The sequence below is a fragment of the Emydura macquarii genome, unplaced genomic scaffold (assembly GCF_026122565.2).
Source record: "Emydura macquarii macquarii isolate MOO-44397 ecotype Brisbane River unplaced genomic scaffold, CSIRO-AGI_Emac_v2 contig_2473, whole genome shotgun sequence".
Lineage (NCBI taxonomy): Eukaryota > Metazoa > Chordata > Testudines > Chelidae > Emydura > Emydura macquarii.
Window position 1 is genome coordinate 35590690 of NW_027132610.1, and position 24475 is coordinate 35615164.

General features: G+C 37.4%; 1 protein-coding gene across 2 annotated transcripts in view; it reads right to left on the minus strand.

Moving 5' to 3' along the window:
- KLHL1 (kelch like family member 1) overlaps nt 1-24475 on the minus strand; it is a 420141-nt gene that overhangs the window by 169035 nt on the left and 226631 nt on the right. For both annotated transcript variants that reach the window (XM_067562781.1, XM_067562780.1), the window contains one exon: nt 6495-6707. In XM_067562781.1, the coding sequence (XP_067418882.1) occupies nt 6495-6707 (213 nt within the window). The remainder of the gene's footprint in view (nt 1-6494; nt 6708-24475) is intronic.

Here is a 24475-nt window from a genome sequence, read left to right on the forward strand (position 1 = left end):
TGCTCCTCCCCAAAGAGTTTGTCAGTGGCATTAAAATGATATAATGCTTTATTTAACTAATAGCATTGTAAATAAAATCTCAGTAGGGAAATTTTCAGCTCTTTGGTAATAAAAATAAATATATTATTCCCCATCCACCTTCAACCCTTATATATAATCTTTAACACATTTATTTTTACCTTAAAACTAACTATGTACTTTTTAAAGGAATTCCTTAGCTTTGTGACAAATATTTATAGTATGCACCACTTAAAGATATCAATGAACACCTACAACTTTAAAGAAGTTGTTCATAGTGCAAGTAGAGATTTTTGATTAGATGAAGTGGTCTCAAATATGGAAAATTAGCAAAATATTATACATTTAAAATAATCCTTCTTGAGACTCCTGTCAAGAAAATTATGAAGCTGTAGTAATGGTTCTTGAAGCTAATTTCTTATTATAAATTCAGGTTATGGCTTCTCACTCCTAACAGTCCAAAAAGAAACCTAGTCGGTAAGGTAATATCTTCTGTTGGTGAGAGAGACAAGTTCTTTTTCAGCTCTGTATAGGCTTGAAAGCTTGTCTCCCTTACCAAGAGAAGTTGGTCCAATAAAAGGTATTATCTCACCCATCTTGTCTCTAATATCCTGGGACCAACATGGTTATTACAACTCTGCATACAAAAATAGATCTGTTATCTTGAAATTTTAGTGTTGCGTCTCGACCCAAGGTAGAAGTTTTATGCGAAGACCGATAGAATCAGAGCAGGAGTTTTAAAGTATCTATACTTTGAAAATGTACCTAGTGTTTACTTGGCCCATAAAGTTCAAATAAGAAAAAAAAAAAAAAAAAAAAACGGTGGATAGACAAGGATAGACAAAAACTTTTGGATAGACAAGGAACAACATAGGAAATCAAGCCTATGTCCCTGAAAGATGACATTCTATAGAGATGGCTGCTATATAAATAAAGAGAGAATAAAAGCCAGGTTTTCAAAAGTTAGAATTCACAACTGGAAACAGGAGGTGCTGAGTGCTGAACTATTTTGAAATTCTGGATCTAAATGTAAATGGTAGAAGTGTTCAATAAATATTTTTGTTCTGTTTTTGGGGAAAAACCAGATTGGAAAAAAGGCATAAATTCTTAATGGTAAGAGTAATTAACCACTAGAACAATTTACCAACCGCTGTGATGGATTCTCCATAACCGATAATTTTTAAATCAAGATTGGATTATTTCCTAAAAGATCTGCTCTAGGAATTATTTTGGGAAAGTTCTATGGCCTGTGTTATACAGGAGATCAGATTAGATTATCACAATGGTCCTTTCTGAACTTGGAATCTATGAATATATTATCTGATCTATACACAAGATTAAGAGGCAGGAACTGCCTTGTGATCCTGGCTGTCCATGCATTTTAGGGTTCTGATACTGACTCACATAGCTTTGAGTAAATCACATAGCATCAGACTCTGCAAAGACTCAAACATGAATTGCACTTTAGTCACATGAGTAGCACCATTGACATTAATGTCTTAGTGCAGTGGTTCTCAACATATTTAACATTGTGGGCTGCATATGTGGCCCACAATTTGTTACGTGAGCCACATCCAATACTACCGGTATGGCCCTGAGGATATCACATGGGCCACAGCTTTATGCTAAATGGACTGCAAGTGGCCCACGGGCCACAGGTGGAGAACCACTGTCTTTGAGCAACATCTTGTTGCTACTGAAGTCAAAGGGAGTGGTGTTATTGTTGTCAAATGGGACAGGATCAGGCTCATTAACCAGCGTGCCTCGTCTCTCCATTTATAAAGTATCAATAATAATACTTACCTGCCTTCTGAGAACTGGTTAATGTTTGTAAAGTGCTTGGAAGATGAACAATGCTATAAAAGTACAAAATATTATGCACTAATAGATTTTTCTGCATTGTAGAGAGAGATTATAAAAAATGAACAGTCTACTTCTATGAAAGATGAAGCTTTAGGTATGTCATCCTTGACAGTGTTCCTTTTATCCCAAACTTTATGTTGGAAAGGAAAAAAAAAAAAAGCCCAAAACCTCATTGTGTAACAGAGTGTATACATCTTTGTATTGTGATTTATGACTGTTCTTTTTATATTGATTTCTTTCCTATCATTCTGCTTGCTTTCTCCTTGAGTCCTTTAGTTATGGCTATATTTTTTCTGCTGAATAGAGACCTTTCAGTGTCCGTGTCTGGTCATTTAGTGAGCTGCCAATGTAGTGTAAAATTTAAAATATTTCTCACTTAATCCTCCTTCCCAGATTCCCTAGATGAACTACTGATACTGACCTCCTTTGTAAAGTGCTTTGAGATCTACTGATGAAAAAGTAATATATAAGAGCTATAATATAAAGGTAGTATTATTATCACTGAAACAAAATGACTACTTATTTATGTCATACAGAGAATAAAAAACCTAGTATTAATACCTGAGTGGCTATTTAAGGAGGAAAGGCTGTTTTTAGATTTGGATTAAGAAATCGCAAATTAAAAATGTTTCAGAATTTTGGACAATAATATCCCAAATCACACTATCAAGTTAAAAACAAATTAAAAAAAAAAAGGAAAAAAAGTGTCTTTGCCTATGGCCCATTCTGGGGGGCAGGAGCTTCTCGATCCCCACCAGTGCTGTCCATTATTTATACTGTCTTTCCCCCAAGTGTGTAGCACATTAGGGGTTTTCTGAGTCAAACGAACAGGCAAAAGAAAAGTTCATTCCCTTCTCTTTCCCTTATGAGAGAGGAAAATCTGAGTGAAAACAAAGAAAGGCAAAAGTGGCCTGTCTCTCAGGCAGTCCTTCTGGATTCAGCTATATGAGCTTGGTCCACCCAAGTCTATTGCTCCTTACTGGGCCTACATCCAGCCCCTCCTTTTGGGGTGTACTGCTTTACATCTGGTCTGTGCAGCTTTGGGAGCAGTGTAGCCTGTGACTGTTACTTTCTTGACTGATCTGTCTTTGTTGTCAGCAGACTCTGAGGTAGAGCAGCCCTCTTCCTGCTCACCATCCCTTCCTGCGGCAGGTTTTCCTTTTTAAACACCTCCTGCTCCAGGCAGAATAAACCTTGCAGGTGCACCTCATTGGTGCTGAACAGACCCTGAAAAGCTCATTATTCTGTTTTCCATCAAAGTGAAGATGTGCCCTGGCATTCAGGCTTCCCCAGAAACTCTTCCTAGCCAGTGTAGGCTTCCAGTAAAATCATATGGAAGATATTATCTTCAAAGAGACTCAATTTCCTGGATGATTGTGATGCTACATGAGGCAAATGTTATCTTGGGTCTCACAGACACTCAAATCCTTTTAGTGCATTTTTTTTAAAGGCAAAAACCACTAAAACTATGATGATAAAAAGCCATGTTAGAAGATTCATATACTCACATCAGAACTGGTGTTTCAGAACGAAAACAATCTGATGCTGGAATACTTGCATAATTCAGTTGGGGTCTAACTGACACAAATACCTTTTGTGTGACTTTTTTTTCGCTACTCTAAAACAACAAGTATGCAGACAAAACCAATGCTAACAGGTTGTCATCATCATAGCCTGGGAATACATAAAAAAAGAAGAGGCAGTGGTTTGCCTATCATGTTTTATTTAAATTTTTGTATGTTTGGCATTCAAGAGACCCTCAAAGACCTTGGAAGTGTAGTACTTTCATTTTCCCCAAAGACCTCTCAATGTTACTCAAATTGACCCCATTTCCTGTTTAGTGACTTTTTTGCTATAAAAAAAAACAGAATAGAATGTACGATAAAGCCATGAAAAAATGTATTTAGATTTCTGTGTGTGTTGGGGTCAGAGAGACCTCAAAACATTAAAATGGTTAAGTATCTTCTAGGTTATATCTTTGTTGATTTTACTGACAAAACAAATTTTACTCCCTTTTACTAAAGAGTGTGAGCTGGATCCTTTTTTGTCTGTGCACTGTCAATAGCAATGGTAAGTTAAAACTACAGGATCTTTATTACTGGTGATGAGTAATGCCAGTTGGGAATATTCCATCAAAATGATTTTTTGATAAAAAGTGCAATTTCTGCAGAAAAAAGTCAGTTTTGCCAAACTTCCTTTGACTATCCATAAGGAAAACTGAAACAAAGTATTTCATTTCAGGTTGCTTTGGCCCAAGTATAAACATTTCAGTTTATTCAACTCAACCAAATTATTTTGTTTCAAGTCAGTTTGTCATTAAATTGAATTGCTTTAATATTCCATCATTGTGAAATTATAGTTCAAAAACAGAATTGGAAAAAAAATCTAACTTACTTTTAACTAATTATGCTAATTGTTTGCTTTTTGAATTCTCTGCTCAGATAGTTGAAATATACTATTTAGTTTCTCTTCTTTTCCAATCAGTTTAACTTCTGAGTTCTCATACATTGACCTAGGGCTACAATGACTAAGTGAATAGTTATACAAACACTACGGGAATTTTAAAAAAAATACAATTCTATTGAAGTTTATATATTTCTATTGGTTTTTATGAATATTTGTTTTTTTACTTAAATTTGGAGGAAAAATTGACAATATAATTTCCCTTTAAACACCAGTTGTAAATAGAAAAGTTGTTTTAAACAGTTGTCTGTATTCTTATTTTACACTTGTTAAGTTCAAGTGACTCTGTTTCATACTTCCTAGAAAACCTAAGGCCTAATTTACTAAAATCACTCAGCAACATATTTAGTCTTCAGTCTTGAAAAAAAAAAATGAGATACAAGTAGGGATGTAAAAGCCTAACCATTTAAATATTTAAATGGTAATCATCTGTTTAAACATTTTACACAGCTGATTATGTTTAAATTGGGGGGGAGTCATTGGGTTCCCCTTGAGCCAGAGCAGCTGGGCAGCTGTGGCTCACGGGAGGCATGGAGCCCAGCGGGGCTGGCGGGGGGTAGCTGCTCTGTTCCCCCTGCAAGTGCAGAGTGTGGGGAAGACGCAGCTGGGCTCAGATCAGCTCCCCACCAGTGAGAGTTGCCCATCTACAGCTCTGTGGCAGAGGAGATGCAGCTAGGCAGCTCTCACTTGGCAGTGAGGAGCAGAGCCCAGCACATCTCCCCCCCAACGTTTAACCATTTAAACATTTTTAGAATGCTTAAACGGATTTTTTTAAACAAATGTTTACATGCCTAGATACAACGCATACTAGATTTTAAAAGGGCCTTGATATTATATTGCAGACACAGAGAAAACATACATCAAGTAAAAAATATGCATTTACGTTTTAATAAACCAACAACCACCATCAAAAGTAAAGTCTCCATGAGAGCGCATTATACAGATCTTTCCTCTCAGCAACTCTGAGAACAGAAAAGCTTTTATCTCTGCAGATAAGCAGAAATTTAAAGGTATTGTACATACAAGAGTTTCAAGCTTCATTCTAAAACTGTGTGTGTCTCCTCACACATCTCCTAGGGCAGCTTTGTGGCAGTAATACTCTGCTTTATTCTATTAAAATCTAATTAAATTAATTTTAGTGGAAAAATATAATAAAATACATTCAGAAAGATAGCATAAAAATGAAAATAATTTCAAATTCTCTAATAAGACATAATGTCTGGTATTACCATTAGCTGCAGCTATTCGTCCAAGCTGCCAGCAAACAGCAAAACATCCCAAAAAATCACAGGTTTAAAATATTCAGAATGCAACCACTTGGCAACAAATAACAAAAATATACTGTTTCTTTGCCCACTTCATATATTTGGCAGGTGGCATCAAGAAATGAGATCAGACTAGTAAATTATACCAACTGTACAAACATTCACCAATTTATGTACAAGTCCCTGCTCCATATCAGGCAGAGGAGAGATTTGAACTCAGGTCTCCGACATACTAAGTGAGTGCGTTAACCGTGGGGGTAAAGGTTATAAGGGGAGGAAAAGAAGGCATTACCACCATTGTCATCTTGTGAGGGTTTAAACTTGCTCAAAGCATGCCTACTAGATTGGGCCCTGAAGGCAAGACAGGTGGGGGAATGCCTCGTTTGTGCACCATGCTGGCTGGAGTTTAGGCATAAGCGTAAATTGAGCAGCAATCTCCTGGGTAAAGTCAGGATTTAGGAAGCTGCGTACATAACCAGCAAGTGAAATTTAGGCACCTTGGAGACTAACTTTGGAAACTATACAGGACAGGTGCCTATGGGGTTAGTCAGCAGCTGAACAGGGGTTTTGTGAATGTTAGTGGCTCCTAAATGTGGGACTTAGGCACCTATGTCTCCTTTGCGAATCCCACTATTAGCATAAATAATTATTCTTAGGATAATCTAGTTTATCTGACTGGAGAATAGTCACCTAGAGATTATAATCACAAGGAATTATCACTAAACTATCTGTAAAATTTGAATTTTATGCCTTGAATTGTTTTTGTCTTTAAACTATCAGAAAATTAAAATAAAAAAAAATTACCAGTTACGAATTGCTGTTTTCATAATAAGTATTTCATATGCCACTTTATAAAACAAACAAACAAAAAATAGAATACATTACCTGTGGTGGAAGCAGTGGTAATCTGATATAGGCAAGCAGCATACTCAGGTCATTACATCTCCTCGGCATGTCATACTTAACCCACATCATTAAGGCATGGAAAATAGTCTCTTCATCAGGAACATTCACATCATCGCTGGCAAGAAGTTTATGTAGTTCCTCAGCAGGCAGTAGTAAAAATTCTTGATTTCTAATAACTTCAATTATGTTTTCCTATGTAGAGAGAAGTATTTCAGAGTGAGTCCTACTGGAAAATTAATTAATCTGCTAAAGCTACAAAAATAATAACAATATTAGTTAATAACCTTCTTCACTTCACCTAACATGAGCCTAGAGGAAAAAACAGGATTTTAGGATGAAACAGCTGTATTTGTAATTCAAATGTGAATAGACTCAGGATATAAAGGGAGGGTTACATTATGAAACTGTTATGAAGTAGGAGAGGAATAAACAACCTGAAATATGGGAACAAACTAGAAATGGAAAAATAAATGATTATCTAAGAATTAGTGAGAATCTGTCTGTTTAGATATTTATATAGGCTCCATCACTGTAGTAACTGAGCACATCCCAGGTATTTAAAAAAAAAAGAAAGAATGATAACCACATCTTTCTCTGTTTTTTCCTTCCCAGTCTACTGGGGAAATAGCTTAATTAGTTGAGGATTGTGTTGTTTGTTTATGTTCATGAGTGTGAGTGAATGGGAGAAGTTTTAGTCTGTGAAGAAATTGGGAAAAAGGTAGGTCAAGGAACTGAAGTTTGCAGTTATTTCTTGATAGTAGTAAGAATGTATGGTAGCAATCCAAGTCAGTGCGAACAACATATACAGTAATTTTAAAAAGTTACAATAAAAACAAAAGACTCATAATAAAAATATTTATAATGACAAAGAAACAGAAAGCAATTTTATTTGGACAAATACTGAAGGTCTAAGAGTGCTGTCTCACAAGCAAACTCACAGGAAAAGGGCATGGGAGGAGGATGACTATGCAAGGTTTCCTCAGCAGAGATTCTTCCAAATTCTTCCACTGAAATAGAGTTTGCTCATTAGGAAAGATCTGAGAGTTTTCTTACCAATTTCTTAAGATTCACACAGATTTGGGGGGTTATGCTGGAGACACAGGGCCTTGTCACCGGTGAAAGACTTAACTACATATGAAAGGGGATGGGAAGCCAGTGAAAAGATTTAAAGAGGGGAGTGACATGGTCCAGTAGGTGAGACAGGATTGTGATTTTCACAACAGCATTTTGGATGCAACTAGAATGAGATGAGGAACGGGGTGGAAAAGAGAAGGAGATGAGAGATGACAAAGGGACAGACAAGGAATTTAAGAGGAAAGAGGAAAAGAGGTAGGGACCCTGTGGGGTGAGAAGTAATTCTGTCACCATAGCCATTCAGTTCTTGGAGCTGGGGCTGTAACTCCCATCTCGAGCAGACTTACTTGTGCTAGCTCTCAATGAGGTAGTTGTTGTAGCATGGGAAGTGGAAAGTGGTGGCATGGCTAACTGTCTGAAGTACATACCCCCAGGACCAAGGTTGGTTTGTACTTGGGACAGCTAGTGCATTGCACTGCTCACCACTGCCAGTGCTATCATAGCTACACTATTATTTTTAGTGCACTAGCTTGATGAGAGCTAGCACGAGTATGTCTACTCGACCTGGGAATCACACCCCTAGCTCCAAGAGTAGACATAGCCTCAGACTGTCAATGTAGTTTCAAGTTCACACCGGTTGCAACTTTTTTGGGGGGCATTAACAACTGTCCACCAAGAATGAAACCACCAACTTATCTTATATAAGGTACCAAACTGTAATGGCTTTGGTCACTAGGTACCTAGACATGACAAAATGATAAAAGGCTCCGCATTCCATTACTATACCTTTAAGTCAAAGGCCCCAGATATATACTGCATGTATTCTATCACATGAATTCACACATAGACACACACACACTGTATATGTATGTACCTGGGAGAGAAAGGGAAAAAGAAAATGTGTGTGTACGAATATGTACACATACACACATACACAGAGTGTATAATGTAGACCTGGCAGTGATGCCTCTGGTAGAGATTGTCAAATACTTTCCATTATAAACCCTTGTTTTTAATTATTTATAACTTTTTAATATTTACCTGTCCGCACACACACGCACACAGAGTCAAAGGTTTATGAACATGATCCACATTAACTGCTTTATTTATTTATTCATAAAAAAATGCTGATTAGAAGAAAAACCATCAACATTTAAAAAATTACCCTGACTAAAGGTTATGAAGTATCTATAGAACCTATAATTTTTTGAACCAGTGCAGGGGTTTCAGTCTTTAACTCCAATTAAATGAAATGTAAGTTTTACAACTAAAAACCTTTGCAGTGATTTGAAAAAGTTAAGGAAAAAATTTTCAGGAATTTAGCCACAATTTGGCTTTATTTATTTATTTAAATTACATTGTAAAACTAGGGAAAATATATTATATTTTCTCAAAATATAAAGATTTATAAGTCATGCTTTATTACAGTTTGGTTAAATGTAATCTAAATCTCGTTATCAAGAAGATTTAACTGTATTTGCTAATAAGAACAAACATCAAACTTTGCAATAATGTATGCACCCAATGTCCTAACATTATTTAACTGTACAGAGGTGGTAGAACAACCTTTTGTGAACTCATAGATTTTGAGTGTCCTTAGAGAGCATTTGTTTGCAACTGAATATATTTATCAAATAACTATGTTATTTGCTTGATAGTATTAAAAATACTAAAAAAAAATGCTTTGAATTCAGAACAACACTTTCAGCCTCATTTTATTTTTCATATTTATTTATTTTGTATTGTGCATACTTGATAATTACTCACTGTCTGGTACAAGCATTCACTCGGTTGAGTTATTCTACTAATTAAAATATTTAAACCTCAACATAAAATAAATAATAACAATAATTAATCTGGTGATATAAGAAATGTAACTATCGTTCCTCTATGTAGGCTATGTAACTATCGTTTCTCTAGGATTTCAAGTGAACTAGGAGAACACTACTCAGAATCATAGACTTTAAGGCCAGAAAGGACCATCATGATCATCTAGTCAGACCTCCTGTATATCGCAGAACACAGAACCTCACCCATCCCCTCTTATAACAGACCCATCACCACTGGCAGAGTTACTTAAGTCTTTAAATCATGATTTAAAGACCTCAAGTTACAGATAATTCACCATTTACTGTAGTTTAAATGAGCAAACACCTCATGACCTATGCTGGAGAGGAAGGTAAAAAACCCCCATGATCTTTGCCAGTGTGACCTGTGGGAAAATTCCTTCACAGCTCCAAATATGGTAATCAGTTGAACCGTGATCATGTTGGCAAGACCCACCAGGCAGACACCTGGGAAAGTGACTCCGTAACTCAACTCTCCCCATTTAGCACCCCATCTCTGGCTATTGGGGATTTTTGCTACTAGCAATCACAGATGGGCCACATGCCATTGTAGGCAATCTCATCATACCATCTCTTCCACCTCAGTCTTGAAGCCAGTTAGGCTTTTTGTACTCACTGCTCCCCTTGGAAGGCTGTTCCAGAAATTCACTCTGATGGTTAGAACTTCAAGCCTAAACTTGTTTCTGGCCAGTTTATATCCCTTTGTTCTTTTGTCAACTTTGGTGTTTAACTTAAATAATTCCTCTCCCTCTAATATATTTATCCCTCTGATATATTTATACAGAGGAATTATATGTCCCCTCTGCCTTCATTTGTCTAGGCTAAACAAGGCAAGCTCCACTCGCTAGTTAGGTTTTCCATTCTTCTGATCATACTAGTAGCCTTTCTCTGCACCTCAGTTTGAATTCATCTTTCTTAAACATGGCAGTCCAATACTGCACACAGTACTAGAGATGAGGTCTCACCAGTGGCTTGTATAATAGCAATAGCACTTCCCTATCTCCATTGGAAATACCTCGTCTGATGAAACCTAGGATCGCATTAGCCTTTTTCATGGCCGCATTACACTGATGACTCATAGTCATCCTGTGATCAACCAATGTACCCAGGCCTTTCTCCTCCTCTGTCACTTTCAACTGATAAGTCCCCAACTAAAAGCAAAAATTCTTTGAAGTTAGCCCCTAAGTGCATGACCTTGCACTCTGCACTATTAAATTTCATTTCATTTCTATTGCTCCAGTTTTCAAGATCCTCCAGATCTTCTTATGTGATATTCCGGTTCTCCTCCGTACTGGCAATACCTCCCAACTGTGTGTCATCCACAAATTTTATTAGCACATTCCCACTTTTTATGGCAAGGTCATGAATGAAAATATTAAATCATATTGGTCTGAAAATCAGTCCCTGAGGAACTCCACTAGTAACCTCCCTCCAGTCTGGCAATGCAACTTTTCACTAAGACCTGTTGTAGTCTCCAACTCCTTATCCACCTTTCAGTTCTCATATTAATCCCCATCTTCTCCAGTTTAACTAATAATTACCCATATGGAACTTTATCAAATGCCTTACTGCAATCTGAGTAGATTGGATCTACTTTATTTCCTTTGTCTAAAAAATCAGATAACCTCTCAAATAAAGGGATCAGGTTGGCCTGATATGATCTGGTTTTTGTAAAACCAGGTTGTATTTTATCCTAATTACAGTTTACCTCTATGTCTTTAACTACTTTCTCTTTAAAAATTTGTTCCAAGACTTTGCATACAACTGAGGTCAAACTAACTAGTCACGTTCCCTCTCTGGTACTACTCCATTTGTCTATTTTAATTCTCATTCATTTGCATTAAGATTATGTTTTTAAACATGTGGTTTGTAATTTAATAACTTTTTGTTATAAAAAAGACCTATGAGGGAAACTATTGGTGAACTAGGGAGCATTCAATAATGATAATACCACATCTACTTTATAGGCGTGATCCACACCCCACTGAAATCAGAACTGAGAATTAGGCCCTGTCTACACCTATCTCTGAGATTCGGCGGCAGTCGACCGGAGTTACACAAGCTACGCAAAAAAGTGCATAACTCCCGTCAACTTCTGTGGTTCTCTCTCTCATCTTCTTGCCAGGGGGAGAAGTGCATGTGTAGTATAGTGTTTTGATTCAGTAGCATTATGTTTTGGTATTTGTTTGTTTGTTTTTATGTACATACATATTTATGTTTGAGAAGCTAAGGTCAAATAAATATACCTTGCACTTGGAGTGAAAAAAGTGAGGTTTATATTGGTCCTTAGTTCCTGGGAGAGTTTGTTCCACAGTTATTGACCAGCCCCCTAGAAAGCTCAGCTTCTGAAAGCTCAGAAAGCCCCAAAGAAAGCTCTGTCTTTCTTATTCTCTATAGATTCTCATACACCAGCAGCCACCACTATGGTATATGAACTTGAAATGAATATAAAGTATTGGCAGAGACAAGTTATATCAGCAAAATGCAATTGTATCTGAAAGTGATGGATCAGACATAGAACTGAAATGAAGAATAAGAGAAAAAATATAAGCCAAAATAATTTGGAAAAGCAATTATTTACTTGAGGTGTCTAGATGGTAAATGACTAGAGATAGTTTAGCTTTAAGTTAATTAGAACTAGAAGTTAACAAGAAGTTAACTGGAACTGTAACAGTTGAGAATTTGATAGCAAGTTTAGAAAAGTATGTTGCTATCGGTTAACCAGGAGCTATATATATATATATATCTTTTATCAAGGAGTAAACAGGTAAATGAACCATTAATGAGCCCAAAAGCTTATATCTACAGGAACATAAATTCTTTAATTTGAAAACTGTTACCAAATACCATTTAATGATGATGATTTCTTCTACCTATACCCTTACAGTACTTTTATTTAATCAACATGTTAGGAATATGATTCATCAAGGTTTTGTCATGTGGATTTAAATTATTATTACAAAAGTCAGCTCTTCTTGTTGCTGATGTGTTTTCTCATCGAGTATACTGATCAGTGGACGTTGAGTTACCCTACAGGAGAGTTTGGGAGTAATTTCTTTGATGTTATCAAATGTAGAAAATAATTTCACACTTCGCTGCATGCCATTCATCTGCTGGTAAAAATGTAACAGCTTGTGGTAGTGCCAGTTATAATATAATAGAGTCTGTTATAACATGTTATGTTATAATATAATATGTTTAGCATTAAAGTGCCCAGTAGAGGTTTCTTTATACTTGTAAGATGAATTTTTTTAAATACCTGGGTCTGATTTGAGAAGTTTTATGTTCCATAATTCTTGTTGCTGTGACCATCCCAGTTCAAAATTAGAAACAGGCTGAACCAGGAAGCCAGAACACTAGCATCTGCACAGCAGTCTTTCCCTGAGATATCAACTCCCTATGGTTTTTTCAATCAGAACTGTTTTTTGAAGGGGCGGTTGGGATTTTTTATGGAGAATTGGGTTTTCAACAAAATTTTCATGAACAAAGTCTTTTTTCCCCACAGACAAAACATTGAAACATTCCTTGGAAAGTATGCAGTGTCGTAGTCATGTCATTCCCAGAATATTGGAGAGACAAGATGAATAAAATAATATCTTTTATTGGACCAACATCTGTTGGTGAAAGACACACAAGCTTTAAGCTTACACAGAGCTCTTCTTTTGGTCTAGGAAACTTACTCAGTGTCACAGCTAAAGTAATCCTTTGCATAAGTTTCCCAGATCTGACAAAGAGCTCTGTGTAAGCTTATTTCTCTCACCAACAACAGTTGGTCCAATAAGAGATATTACCTAACCCACCTTGTCTCTCTAATATCCCAGGACTGACACGGCTACAACACTGCATACTGTCCAAAGAACATTTTGGTTTTTTATTGACCAACTAAATGCCTGAAAACAAAAATATTTTGGCTAAATATATATATATATACATATATATATAAATTTGGAAATGCTGCTATGGTGCCTCACGCGAGTAATAGTTTGATTGTAATAGTAATAGTTTGATTGTCTCACGTCCCCATTCTTTTCTATGGGCTGGGCTTCCTGGCTGAACTACATCTACCATATGGTCAGGAGCTGCCAAAATAAACCACTTCCCCTCCCAAATAAGGGAAATTGGTGCATCATGGGAAATGTTCACCAACCAGAGAACCCAGCCTATAAAAGAAAATGGGAGATTGAGAAACTTGAATTGCCACTCACATAAGGCAAAGGGGCAGTATTTCCAAATCTAAATATTTCAGTATGAGGCTGAAATTTCTCTGTATTTACATTTCTGATAAAAATCAAATTTTCCATGGAATTTTTTTCCAACCAACTCTAACGCCAGCTGCAGAGACTATATCTCATGGCCTTTTCGGGTGTTCACTACAAAGATGGCCACATATATTTTATGGTGTGTCAAGATCTTTAATTCCTGTTTATTGGTGTTTGATAAAATTGATCAAAATTTGCAAACTTTGGTGCCTAAACCTGGGTGCCTAAATCTATAGTTAGATACTTAAATAAAAGTCTCCAGATTTGATCTTGGTGCCTAAATATGGATATAAGTATCTAAATCTGAGTCCGAAAAATTTGGTCATTAAGTTCACTAATTTGTTTACATTTCTATTAAACCCAGTGTTCTAATATCTTCAGGATTGCAGTTCTAACAAGTCCGGGGGAAAAAAATCCTCAGAAACTAAATAGTTAGAAAGGAATGCAATCTGTCATATGCATGTGAGATAAAAGTCCAGGACATCTGGTTTATGAGCCAGTATGGAATTTTGTTACTTTCATCAAATTTTTAATTTATTATTAGTAGTATTTTTATTATAGCTGTCATCTAAGATTCTCAAAGGGCTTACTAAACATCAGTTAACTAAGCTATACAACTTCCCTAACAGTTAGGTAAGGAATAGAGAAATCAGATCACCCACCACTTCCACATAGACACATCTGGGCATAATTCAGCTGCACATAGCAATTTTCAGTAAGAAGAACACTATGCCCAAATGAAATTGCCAGGGGAATTTAATTGTGCATAATATGATGTAATCACCTGTGCTGAATTTGTCCATTACACCAAAGATAACTAATATTCTACTCTTAAAAAGTTCTCTTTTATCTCTAATGTCCTCAGATGGTTGGGACCTTGATTTTACACCTTACACAACATATGTCACCTCCAGGAGAAGAGTGTCCATATTGAGTGAAAAGTCATACTCCTGAATAACAAACACTATTTCTTGCAACAAACCCCTAGATATTTATTGGAAATTTTATATTCATGTACTGAGGTGGCCTGACCATACTTAACTTGTGGGATCTAATGGGATCACAGAACAAAGTGATCTAGCTGTAAGCACTGTAGATGAGGCCTGGCCTGGCATGAATAATTAACACATGAAGGGAGGTTTCATTTCTTGGAGGACAGCAATAGGGAGGTAAACAGATCATTAGGCTGAAAACAGAATGTCTGTGCTAAATAACATAAATAAATAGGTCAGTAGGCCAAAAAGACAGAATATCTAAGCCAGCTAAGATAAGAGAGGGAATTGGGAACCATTTACTAACAATGGACAAGATCTGTTAAGAATGCAGAGATGATGCAAAGAGCATGTTGAATGTGCCAATGAATAGACATAGCATGCTGCACAGGGATTTGTTCCTGCAAAGTAACCAAGCCAATCTCAAAATGTGTGAGGCAATATAATGTGTAAATGTATATAAAGGGAGAGGTTCTCTTTTTAACTTTGAATGTGTGGTACACCTATTTCCTAAACTTGAGACTGATCAACTCAGCGTAGGTTTGCTGTATGGCAAATAGAGGAACCTGAGTAATGAAGTCTGGGAGTCACATTGAGTTTTTTGGATCCCAGAAAACTGGATGAAGTGTTCTCCCAGAACTGGACAAAGTGTTCTGGATAAGCCAAGTGGAAAAGGTCTTGGAAGGAATCCCAACAGTATATGCAAAACCATATATTTTAAAAAAATATTTCTTCATAAATGGCTAATCAATACTGTAATTAACATAATGTTCAAATGGTAATTGGGAACTCAGCCACAACATTACAGAGAAATCTTAGTTATATTCTTGTACATTAAATTTAAATTAAAAATAAGCAGCCATTAAAATGAAAATGTATCAAATTACCCGTAGGAAATCATACTATTATAGAGTAATGCATTGTTCTATTACTATCCTTCCCACACTATGGAGATTTACAACATTTCTCTTTCTTCATTAGCCACCCTATTTCAAAATATATAGACTGTATGTTTCAAAAGTGATAACTTTTGCTGTCGGAGAATGCATTTCAGTTAAGTTTTTATAAAAGAAGTGAAATGTTTAAAAAAAACACTTTATGTTAATACTTCAAATCGTAGGGCTATTTCAACGTAAAACTGAATACTTAAAAATGATCACAGTAGAAATGTATGAAAGATTTAGCATTCATATTTCATTCATAACAAATTTCGGCATAGCAAAGCATATATGTTCACAATAAAGAAATATATTGCCAGAAAATACATTGCCAGTCATGAAGAGGATACATGCGGTACAGCAACAATGCTGCATGGTTCGCTCTTCCTTTTTTTACACATACAGACACACACGCTAGAAACCCAGCCTACCTCCTAATTTACATGCACTATGTTAGAAGTCTTAATAAGAGTCTCAATTACAATGATTTTACTATGACTCAAGGAAACAGAGGCTGTATTCTAAATGTAAAAAATGGCACACAAAAGAGAATCTGGGGAGAAAAAAATATTTTCCTAGTACAGGGGACTTTCAAAGACACAATTATAAAACAAAGTTTTGAAAGTAATATGGTAATTATTTCTTGGCAATATATATTGACCTCAAACACATTAATAAACCCACACTTATTCTAAAGATAGTTTTCAATTATTTCTCTTTCCTATGCTACCCAACTTCCCCCCCAAAATTACTTTTAGATTGGAATGATCTTTCGCCAGCCAAAGTCTTCTAAAATATATAAATAGTTCTTACAAAGACGTATAATACTCAACCCGAGTGACTACTTCATCTTTTTCACCAAACTAACTCTACATACTGCAATGTCAGTTACCATAAATTAAACTATTTTAACAACTTTCTATGTGAATGGTTAAAATACAAGCCACTGAAAAGCTGTCATAGTAAGCTGTTATTCCTGATAAAACACTTACAAACTGTTCAATGAACACTGGAAATATATCAATGTGCTATATGAAATCCAAAAGACAAATTTCAGACTAAAATCAGATTGCAAAACATTTGTCATAGTGTACATTACATTGATTAAACTGACAGATACTCCTGTTTTATTGGTGTTTTGTAAATTGAATATTCTGAAGGAATGCACATTATGCTCTACTTTGTCTAAGATGTTGCATGACAGCATCCAATAATCTCATTCTATCAACTAACTGTAACATGCAATAATTTATCACTGTCAATTTTTTGTTGGGGGAAAAGGGAACTTAAGCACTCTTGTCTCACAGTTTGTTCTTCATTATTCTCTCTTCCTCAAGGCCCCATCTCATGCTGACTTATTCTACTTACTCTCTTTAAAAGCTATCAACTCCTTTATTAATGGGAAGGATTGTCTTAAAAGCAAGGTGAGGCTGCAGTCTTTTGACCCCAACTAGAATTGCTACAGCTGCAATGTCACTAGACCATTAGTCCCTGACATTACTCATTTACATTGCTGTAAATCAACAAAAGGATTTCTAGACTAATACTTGCTCCATTAAAATTACAGAAATTCTTTCCTCCTTTGTGCTTACATACATCTTCAGTAACTTATTGAAGAAATAAACAGATTACAAAAGAGTCATGATGTGGACTAGAGAAGTTGCTCTCTGCTGCAGTTGTCAGTTTAGAGCAGAAAGGAAGCATGGAAATTGTTTAAAATAAAGAATTAAAACACATCGTGCTTGGAATTTTCAAGAATGTTCTGGGGAAGCCCCAACACCATTTCAACACCAGATGTCACAGAAAGACATATAAGATTCATTCAAAAATATTAAGTTATTCAGCTGAACTGCTTTCAGTGCTACTGGAAGAAATTTTACAGGAAGTCACAAAGAAATATGTCACATTACAGTAGAACACTCCGCAAATATTACATTTTGTGCTGCTAACTATGCAGTAGCAAACATCTCCAGTATTCAATATTTTTAATAAGGCTATATCATTGGCTATATCATAGTGAGAAGTAAACAGGTCAGATTCCCAGCTGCAGCTACTTTCTGCCCAGTCCAGCAAGTGCTAGAAGCCCTGCAAATCCAACTTTTTCAGGCTTTGCTTAAAGGTGGGATTGACTCATGTTCTTCTGATTGCTTCTTGTACCTGAGCTAGGATCAGTGTTGATAAGCTCTGTTTCCTAATGGAGTTTAGTTCAGCCCTACCAAGACCTAGGAAGACCACTGAAAAAGAATGAGGACAGGAAAACCATTGAGAACTGAAAGCAAAAGAACATCTCAGAGCATATGATTTATGTATTAAAATGTGTATATCTATGGAATGTTCTCATAGAAGAGATGAGTACATTCAGGTGTAGTAGAAAATGAATTGATCAGTAATAGGCTTCAGCAATGACTGTTAAAAGTTAATACCTGAATGAATTTACTAGAATTTCACATGTCTGTGGGATTTGTTTCAGTCTGTCGGTATCCAGAATCAAGACAACCCTATACTCAGTAACACATTGTCCTGTGAAACAGTTCCACAGGGGTAGCCGTGTTAGTCTGTATACAGCAAAAACAATGAGAGTTCTGTGGCACTTTAAAGACTAACATATTTAATTTTTGTAGGCATAAGCTTTCGTGAGACTCAGCTCACTTCGTCAGATGCAGAGATAGATGCAGAGATAAGAAACATAGATACATAAGTGCATAAATATCAATGGGGTGGATGAAAGCCGGGTACTTCAGGGCTAATTGTCCTCTGAGTTATCTGAGTATACATAAAGAAAAGGAAAACAAAACAAAAAAAAAATAAAAATCAATCTAAGATTCTGTACAAAAGTAGCAAAATCTGTGAAAAAGCCACAGGGAGACCCAAAATTCCAATCTGCAAATTTTCAATCCCTTATATTGGATTTTATATTGTCTCTGCTAATTAAAAATAAAATAAAATAAATTGTTTCTTTGGCACTTCATACACAAAGGCATCACAAAAATCAGATTTTTTTTTGCAAGTTGATCCAGCTTTCTTCCCTCTTCAATGTTCATCTAAATTTGAATCTCTGGAATACGTATGCCATCTGCCCATACTAGATTGTGGTTTGGCTAGGCCATCAGGGTAATAGGGTCACAAAGTTAGATTTGCCTGATGGCCCTGCTTGCTCACAAACTCATAATTCCCTTCCCAAAGCACTCATTTTTTTCATTCTCTTATTTTACCATTTTGTATGCTCTTATTTGCTCTACTATGTACTGTTCCTCCTCTGCATCCTCCTGCATTCAGTAAACATGGACTCAGTGTCCAAATTTTGGGAGAGCATTGCATTAAGAATGGAAAAGGACAAATATGGTACCTATCTATAAAAAGGGAAATAAGAACAACCCGGGGAATTACAGACCAGTCAGCTTAACTTCAGTACCTGGAAAGATAATGGAGCAAATAATTAAGCAATGAATTTGCAAACACCTAGAAGATAATAAGGTGATAAATAACAGTCAGCATGGATTTGTCAAGAACAAATCGTGTCAAACCAAACTGGTAGCTTTCTTTGACAAGGGTAACAAGTCTTGTGGATAGTAGGAAGCGGCAGATGTGGTATATTTTGATTTAGGCTTTTGATACTGTCTCACATTACCTTCTCAAAAACAAACTAGGGAAACACAACCTAGATGGAGCTACTAAGAGGTGTGTGCATAACCGGAGAGTAGTGATAAGTGATTCACAGTCAAGTCAAGTCAAGTTGGAAGGGCATATCGAATGGGGTCCCGCAGAGATTAGGTCTGTTCAATATCTTCGTCAATTATTTAGATAATGGCATAGAGAATATACTTATTAAGTTTGCAGAAGATACCAAGCTGCGGGGGGTTGCAAGTGTTTCGGAGGATAGAATTAAAATTCAACATGATCTGGAAAAATGGTCTGAAGTAAATAGGATGTAATTTAATATGCAAAGTACTCCACTTAGGAAGGAATAATCAGTAGCAGACATAGAAAAGAGGAAATGTCTGCCTAGGAAGGAGTACTGCAGAAAGGGATCTGGGAGTCATTGTGGACCACAAGCTAAATTTGAATCAACAGTGTAACAATGTTGCAAAAAGAGCAAACATCATTCTGGGATGTATTAGCAGGAATGTTGTAAGAAAGACACAATAAGTAATTCTTCTGCTCTACTCTGCGCTGATTAGGCCTCAGCTGGAGTATGGTAACCAGTTCTGGGTGCCACATTTCAGGAAAGAGGTGGACAAATTGCAGAAAGTCCAGAAAAGAGCAACAAAAATGATTAAAGGCATAGAAAACATGACCTATGGGAGAAAATTGAAAAAATTGGGTTTGTTTAGTCTGGAGAAGAGAAGACTGAGACGGGACGTGATTATAGTTTTCAAGTACATAAAAGGTTGTTACAAAGAGGGCAATTGAGCAAATCACCAAGTGCCTAAGCCATTGCCAACTATTGAAATGATCAATTAGTTTGCTTATTTGCTTATTTATTCTAGGAGTAGTCATTGAGTATATTTTCTTTTGTGTGACCTAGTTCAGCCAAGGCAAAGCTGGAAGGAAGGAGGAATGAACCTGACTCTCTCTGCCTTTTTAAACCTGAATTTTGATGCCCTTTTATGTGTGGGGGTAAAGAGCAGGCAGTTAGCACACCTGCCAGACTAACTGCTTGAAACTGCATAACCACATCATGTTTTGACATTCCTTGTAACCTTTGCCTTTGCGTGACAATTATTTCCATGTGATCAGTTATGCAATACTTTTTGATTCACAGGTCTCTAACTTTTGGGGTATAAGAGGGAGGTAGCAAGTCTGAGTCAGTCGGATCACTTCTTGGACACATTGAAAGATCCCCAGGTGCAGACAGAAGGGAAGGACAACCATCCAGAAATCTGTGACTGATTCACCTGAAGATTGCCTGAAACCTGCCTCAGACTTGTGGGGCTAATATTAAGTTTGGGGTACTCTAATATCTATTGTGTTGTGTGTGCTTAAGACTAATAAGTGGAGACTGAGGTGAAAGTGACTCTGAGGGGGATCTCTGGGGACTGGTAGTAAAGCTTCTTAAGTCATAAGTATGTGGTTCTGACTCGTCTTTTGCCAGTCATATAGCAGGCGGATGTACTGCATTTCCTTTGTTTATAGCCTAATACTGACTCACAGACACTAAAATTTACTGGGTCGAGGAACCTTGGGTAACATCAGGTAGATAATGCTTGGTCCTGCCATAAATGCAAGGGTCTGGACTAGATGACCTCTGGAGGTCCCTTCCAGTCCTATGATTCTATGACTAAAATTAAATCAGTGACTACCAGCAAGGTTTTTTTGGATTTGTTCTATTGAATATTTGCAAGGAAAATGAAAAAGTGCGTATTCTGTTTCTGTATGAACATCTTCCGGTAGGTGATTTGCAGGCGAGAATATAATTATTTTTGTATTAATGCAAGCTAGCAATTAAAAGTGCTCACACTGAGTACTGTAAGGTTATAGAGCAAATCACAGGGATCAGTATAATTAAAAAGACTTCTTTATGTCTTCTGAGGCAGCAAAAACGTCTGTCAAAGTATTAAATGTTTTTCGTTCAGTTGACATGGGAAGCCAAGAGTTTAGTTATGAAGAAATGTTCTAGAAAACAAGTTAATTAACTGCTGAGGTGAATTCAATGGCTTGTCTCTTTCTGCTAAAGTTATGAGTCACATCTGTTCACCTTAACCCACTTAAAATCTTGTGCATCAGGGGCCCAGTTCTGCCTTGAGTGCAGCACCAGAGACCAAGAGGAGAAACAATGATCCTTTCCTATCCCAGGTCTATTGGGATCAGTTTCAGCAGGTAAGAGCAGCCTGGGCACTACAGAGAGCACTCCCTGATGGTGCATTGTCTTGCATCAGGCATCAAACCACTCCAGGATAGCTGCAGTATCATGGAGGCACATTGACTTCCCTTTCAGTCCCTCATGTTAGACTCACAACTGGTGAAGGAATGAACTCATCCCACCAAAGACAGTGGCCCCATGACCCCCAGGCTGGATCATCCTTTTTCTGACAAGATGGCCAACAGATGTGAGTAGGAAACCCCAGTGGTCTGGATGGGAATTATGCTGCAGATATTCCTTATGTGCCACAGACTGCAGCTATGAGCAGAAGGATTCATGCTTAGCTAAGGGAAGCAGCTCTGAGGTGTGCAGAAAGACTGAGAAGCTGTGTAGTGCTGCTGCTCAGCCTCTTTACTGCCAGAACTCTTTCCTATTGCCCTTTCTCTATGCCAGACACTAACTCTTTCTTACAGTGGGTCCCACCAGGGACCCATGAAATTTAACAGGATTTCTCACAGTAGTAAGTACCACTTTTGACAGGGAAGGCCAGACCCAAGAGGGATTTAGCCCTAACTGCCACTTTAGACACCTAAGTGCCAAATTTAGGTTCTCAAAACCCCTGCTCAGCCTAGCCCTAATGGTGCATAAAGACCCATATGTACCTAAATTTATCCCAGTGGATATTGTGATGGGGTATACAAATCTCACACTGGATAACAAATGGTTAAGAAGCTGCTCTGGGCTCAGGCAGCTCCACTCTGCCAGACCTGCAAGGCATGCACAGACTGGACAAGGAGTTAAAACGGGAGCAGAGCAGCTCGCTTGGGAGCAGACCAGGGAAGAGAACAAACATTCAGCTCCCAGCTCTGCATGAAAGGGCTGATTGAAGGCAGCAGCTTCCGAGATGACCACTGCCTGAAGGACCCTTTCTGAGAGAAAAGAGGACCAGCTTCTGACATACCCTGAAGGGGAGTCATTCCCCTCTATTTCTCAGTTTATTTGTATTAATTCCCCTTACTGTTCATGGACTAGCCTGGAAGAGGAGAGACTTTAAAGGGACCTGGCTGGAGGGTCAAGTCACAGGAAGAGAGAGGCAGGTCACTGCAAAGGCGGAGCACCCATGCCATGCTAGATACAAGGAGGTGTCTGCGGTGAATCCACTGCTTCACAGCATGCACCAACCTGCTGAACTCCCAAAGTTGTCTAGCTCATGCCTAAGCCCCCAAGGGATTCTCAAACTAGATATCCCCACACCTATCTAGTCTGTGGGGCCCAATCTGGTAGATGCTCTCAAAGGCTGCCTAAGAGTAGGCCTACCTGATGGGGTCCTACACAAGACACAGTTAAGGAACAGATTTGGGAGATCTGGGTTCAAGTTATTGCTCCAAATGAGCCAGAGTGGGGATTTGAATCTGGGTCTCCCACATCCTGCGTGAGTGCCCTAATCAGTTCACTATGGATGGGAGGGGCACCACTACCTCCTTTTTTTCCCCCGCAAGAATGGGCAGATCTGACTTAGATGTCGAGATAGGCACCTTGCTCTCGTTCGGAGATAGCTGCCCAAGTTCCTTTGAGAGGCAGGTCTTAGACCCCAAACCTCTCCTCTGCAGTCTTTACAAGCTAGTTTAGGTGGCTCTGCACTCAGCATGCTGGCTTTGGTGAATCACATTCTTAGGTACCTAAGTCTTCTTATGCATTGAATAATGAGCTTGAGCACTTAACTTGGGGCTGCGCAGAGGTGATATGGGGGGTCACACAGGATTATATGCCCCCCCAAATTTATGCTGGGTAGCCTATTGAGGTGTGTATGGGGTGGAGACAGTGCTGCCTGGTGTTGCCACTTGCTCCCCCGAATGTTCTGCCACACCCCTGTAGGGTTCTAGATCCAGAGGCGATGCATGAGGAAGTCACATGTCCCCTGACTCCCCAACCTTTAATTGTGTCCTCCCCACTATCATCAGTTATGCATCTCCTCTGGGGCTGTGGATGCCATTTGGAGGCAGGATGCCTAAAATTAGATGTTGTGATGTGTAGCCTAACTCCTTTGTGTGGATCTAACCCTAAGTGTCTTCAGGTTTGGGCCCTGACTTTATTAAGTTTCCTGTTTGCATGGGCTTTTCACACAGAAACAAGGCAAAGAAAAAATGATTTGGAATAAAAATGAATATCCTGGCATCTTCTCCCCAACAAACACATACACATTAAAAAAAAAAAAAAGAATGGTAGCAGGGTTCAAGGTTGGTGTAATGCCAGAAACTATTGTTATGTAATTAAAGTATCAAGTTGACAATGCCTCTTTAAGACTCAATTTCTATGTCAATTGTAAAATAAAATGATATAAGACTTAAAGCACTAAAGAAGCGTGAAGTCTTATTAAAATACAGTTAGAAATACTGCTCTACACATTTGATCTGGTATTAATATGTACCTAGGACTGAACTTTTACCCATCTATTTGTACTTGTGCATGTAATTGTTGTACTCAGTTTTTATTGACTAACCTGTGTTGATATTGTCAGAAAGTTGCAGTGAAGTTGTTCTAAAAGGAATATAGATAAATCCAGAAATAACAGAGCCTACAGTCTATTTTTTTTCCAGTTTAACAAACAAGAACACTGATCAACCTCTAGAAACATTCTATAAAGCAGATAGTGCTATCAAAACAAAAACATTAAATAAAAATGCATAAAAAGTAGCATAAAAACAATATAATCTCTGCTCAATTTGATTATATTCATAAAAGTCTACAGTATTTCTCCATGCCAATTAACTGCCCTTATGTGCCAGTTAACTAGACTGGTGCTGCCTCAGCACTTACTGGGCACATAGGGGCAGTTTATTATATGCTAAAACGGAAAGGATCTTATTTCCTGAATAAGAGTAATTTTTCCATGAAGAGATTTGGCTAGTAGGTGATTAAAAGAGAACAGCAATTACAGCTTTCTGTCTTCACCATCATCTTCATTACTATATTTATCATTTTGCAATAAATCCCACAATATCTCTATCTTTACTGTCATTGTCTTTCTTGTGAACAATGAATTAATCAGT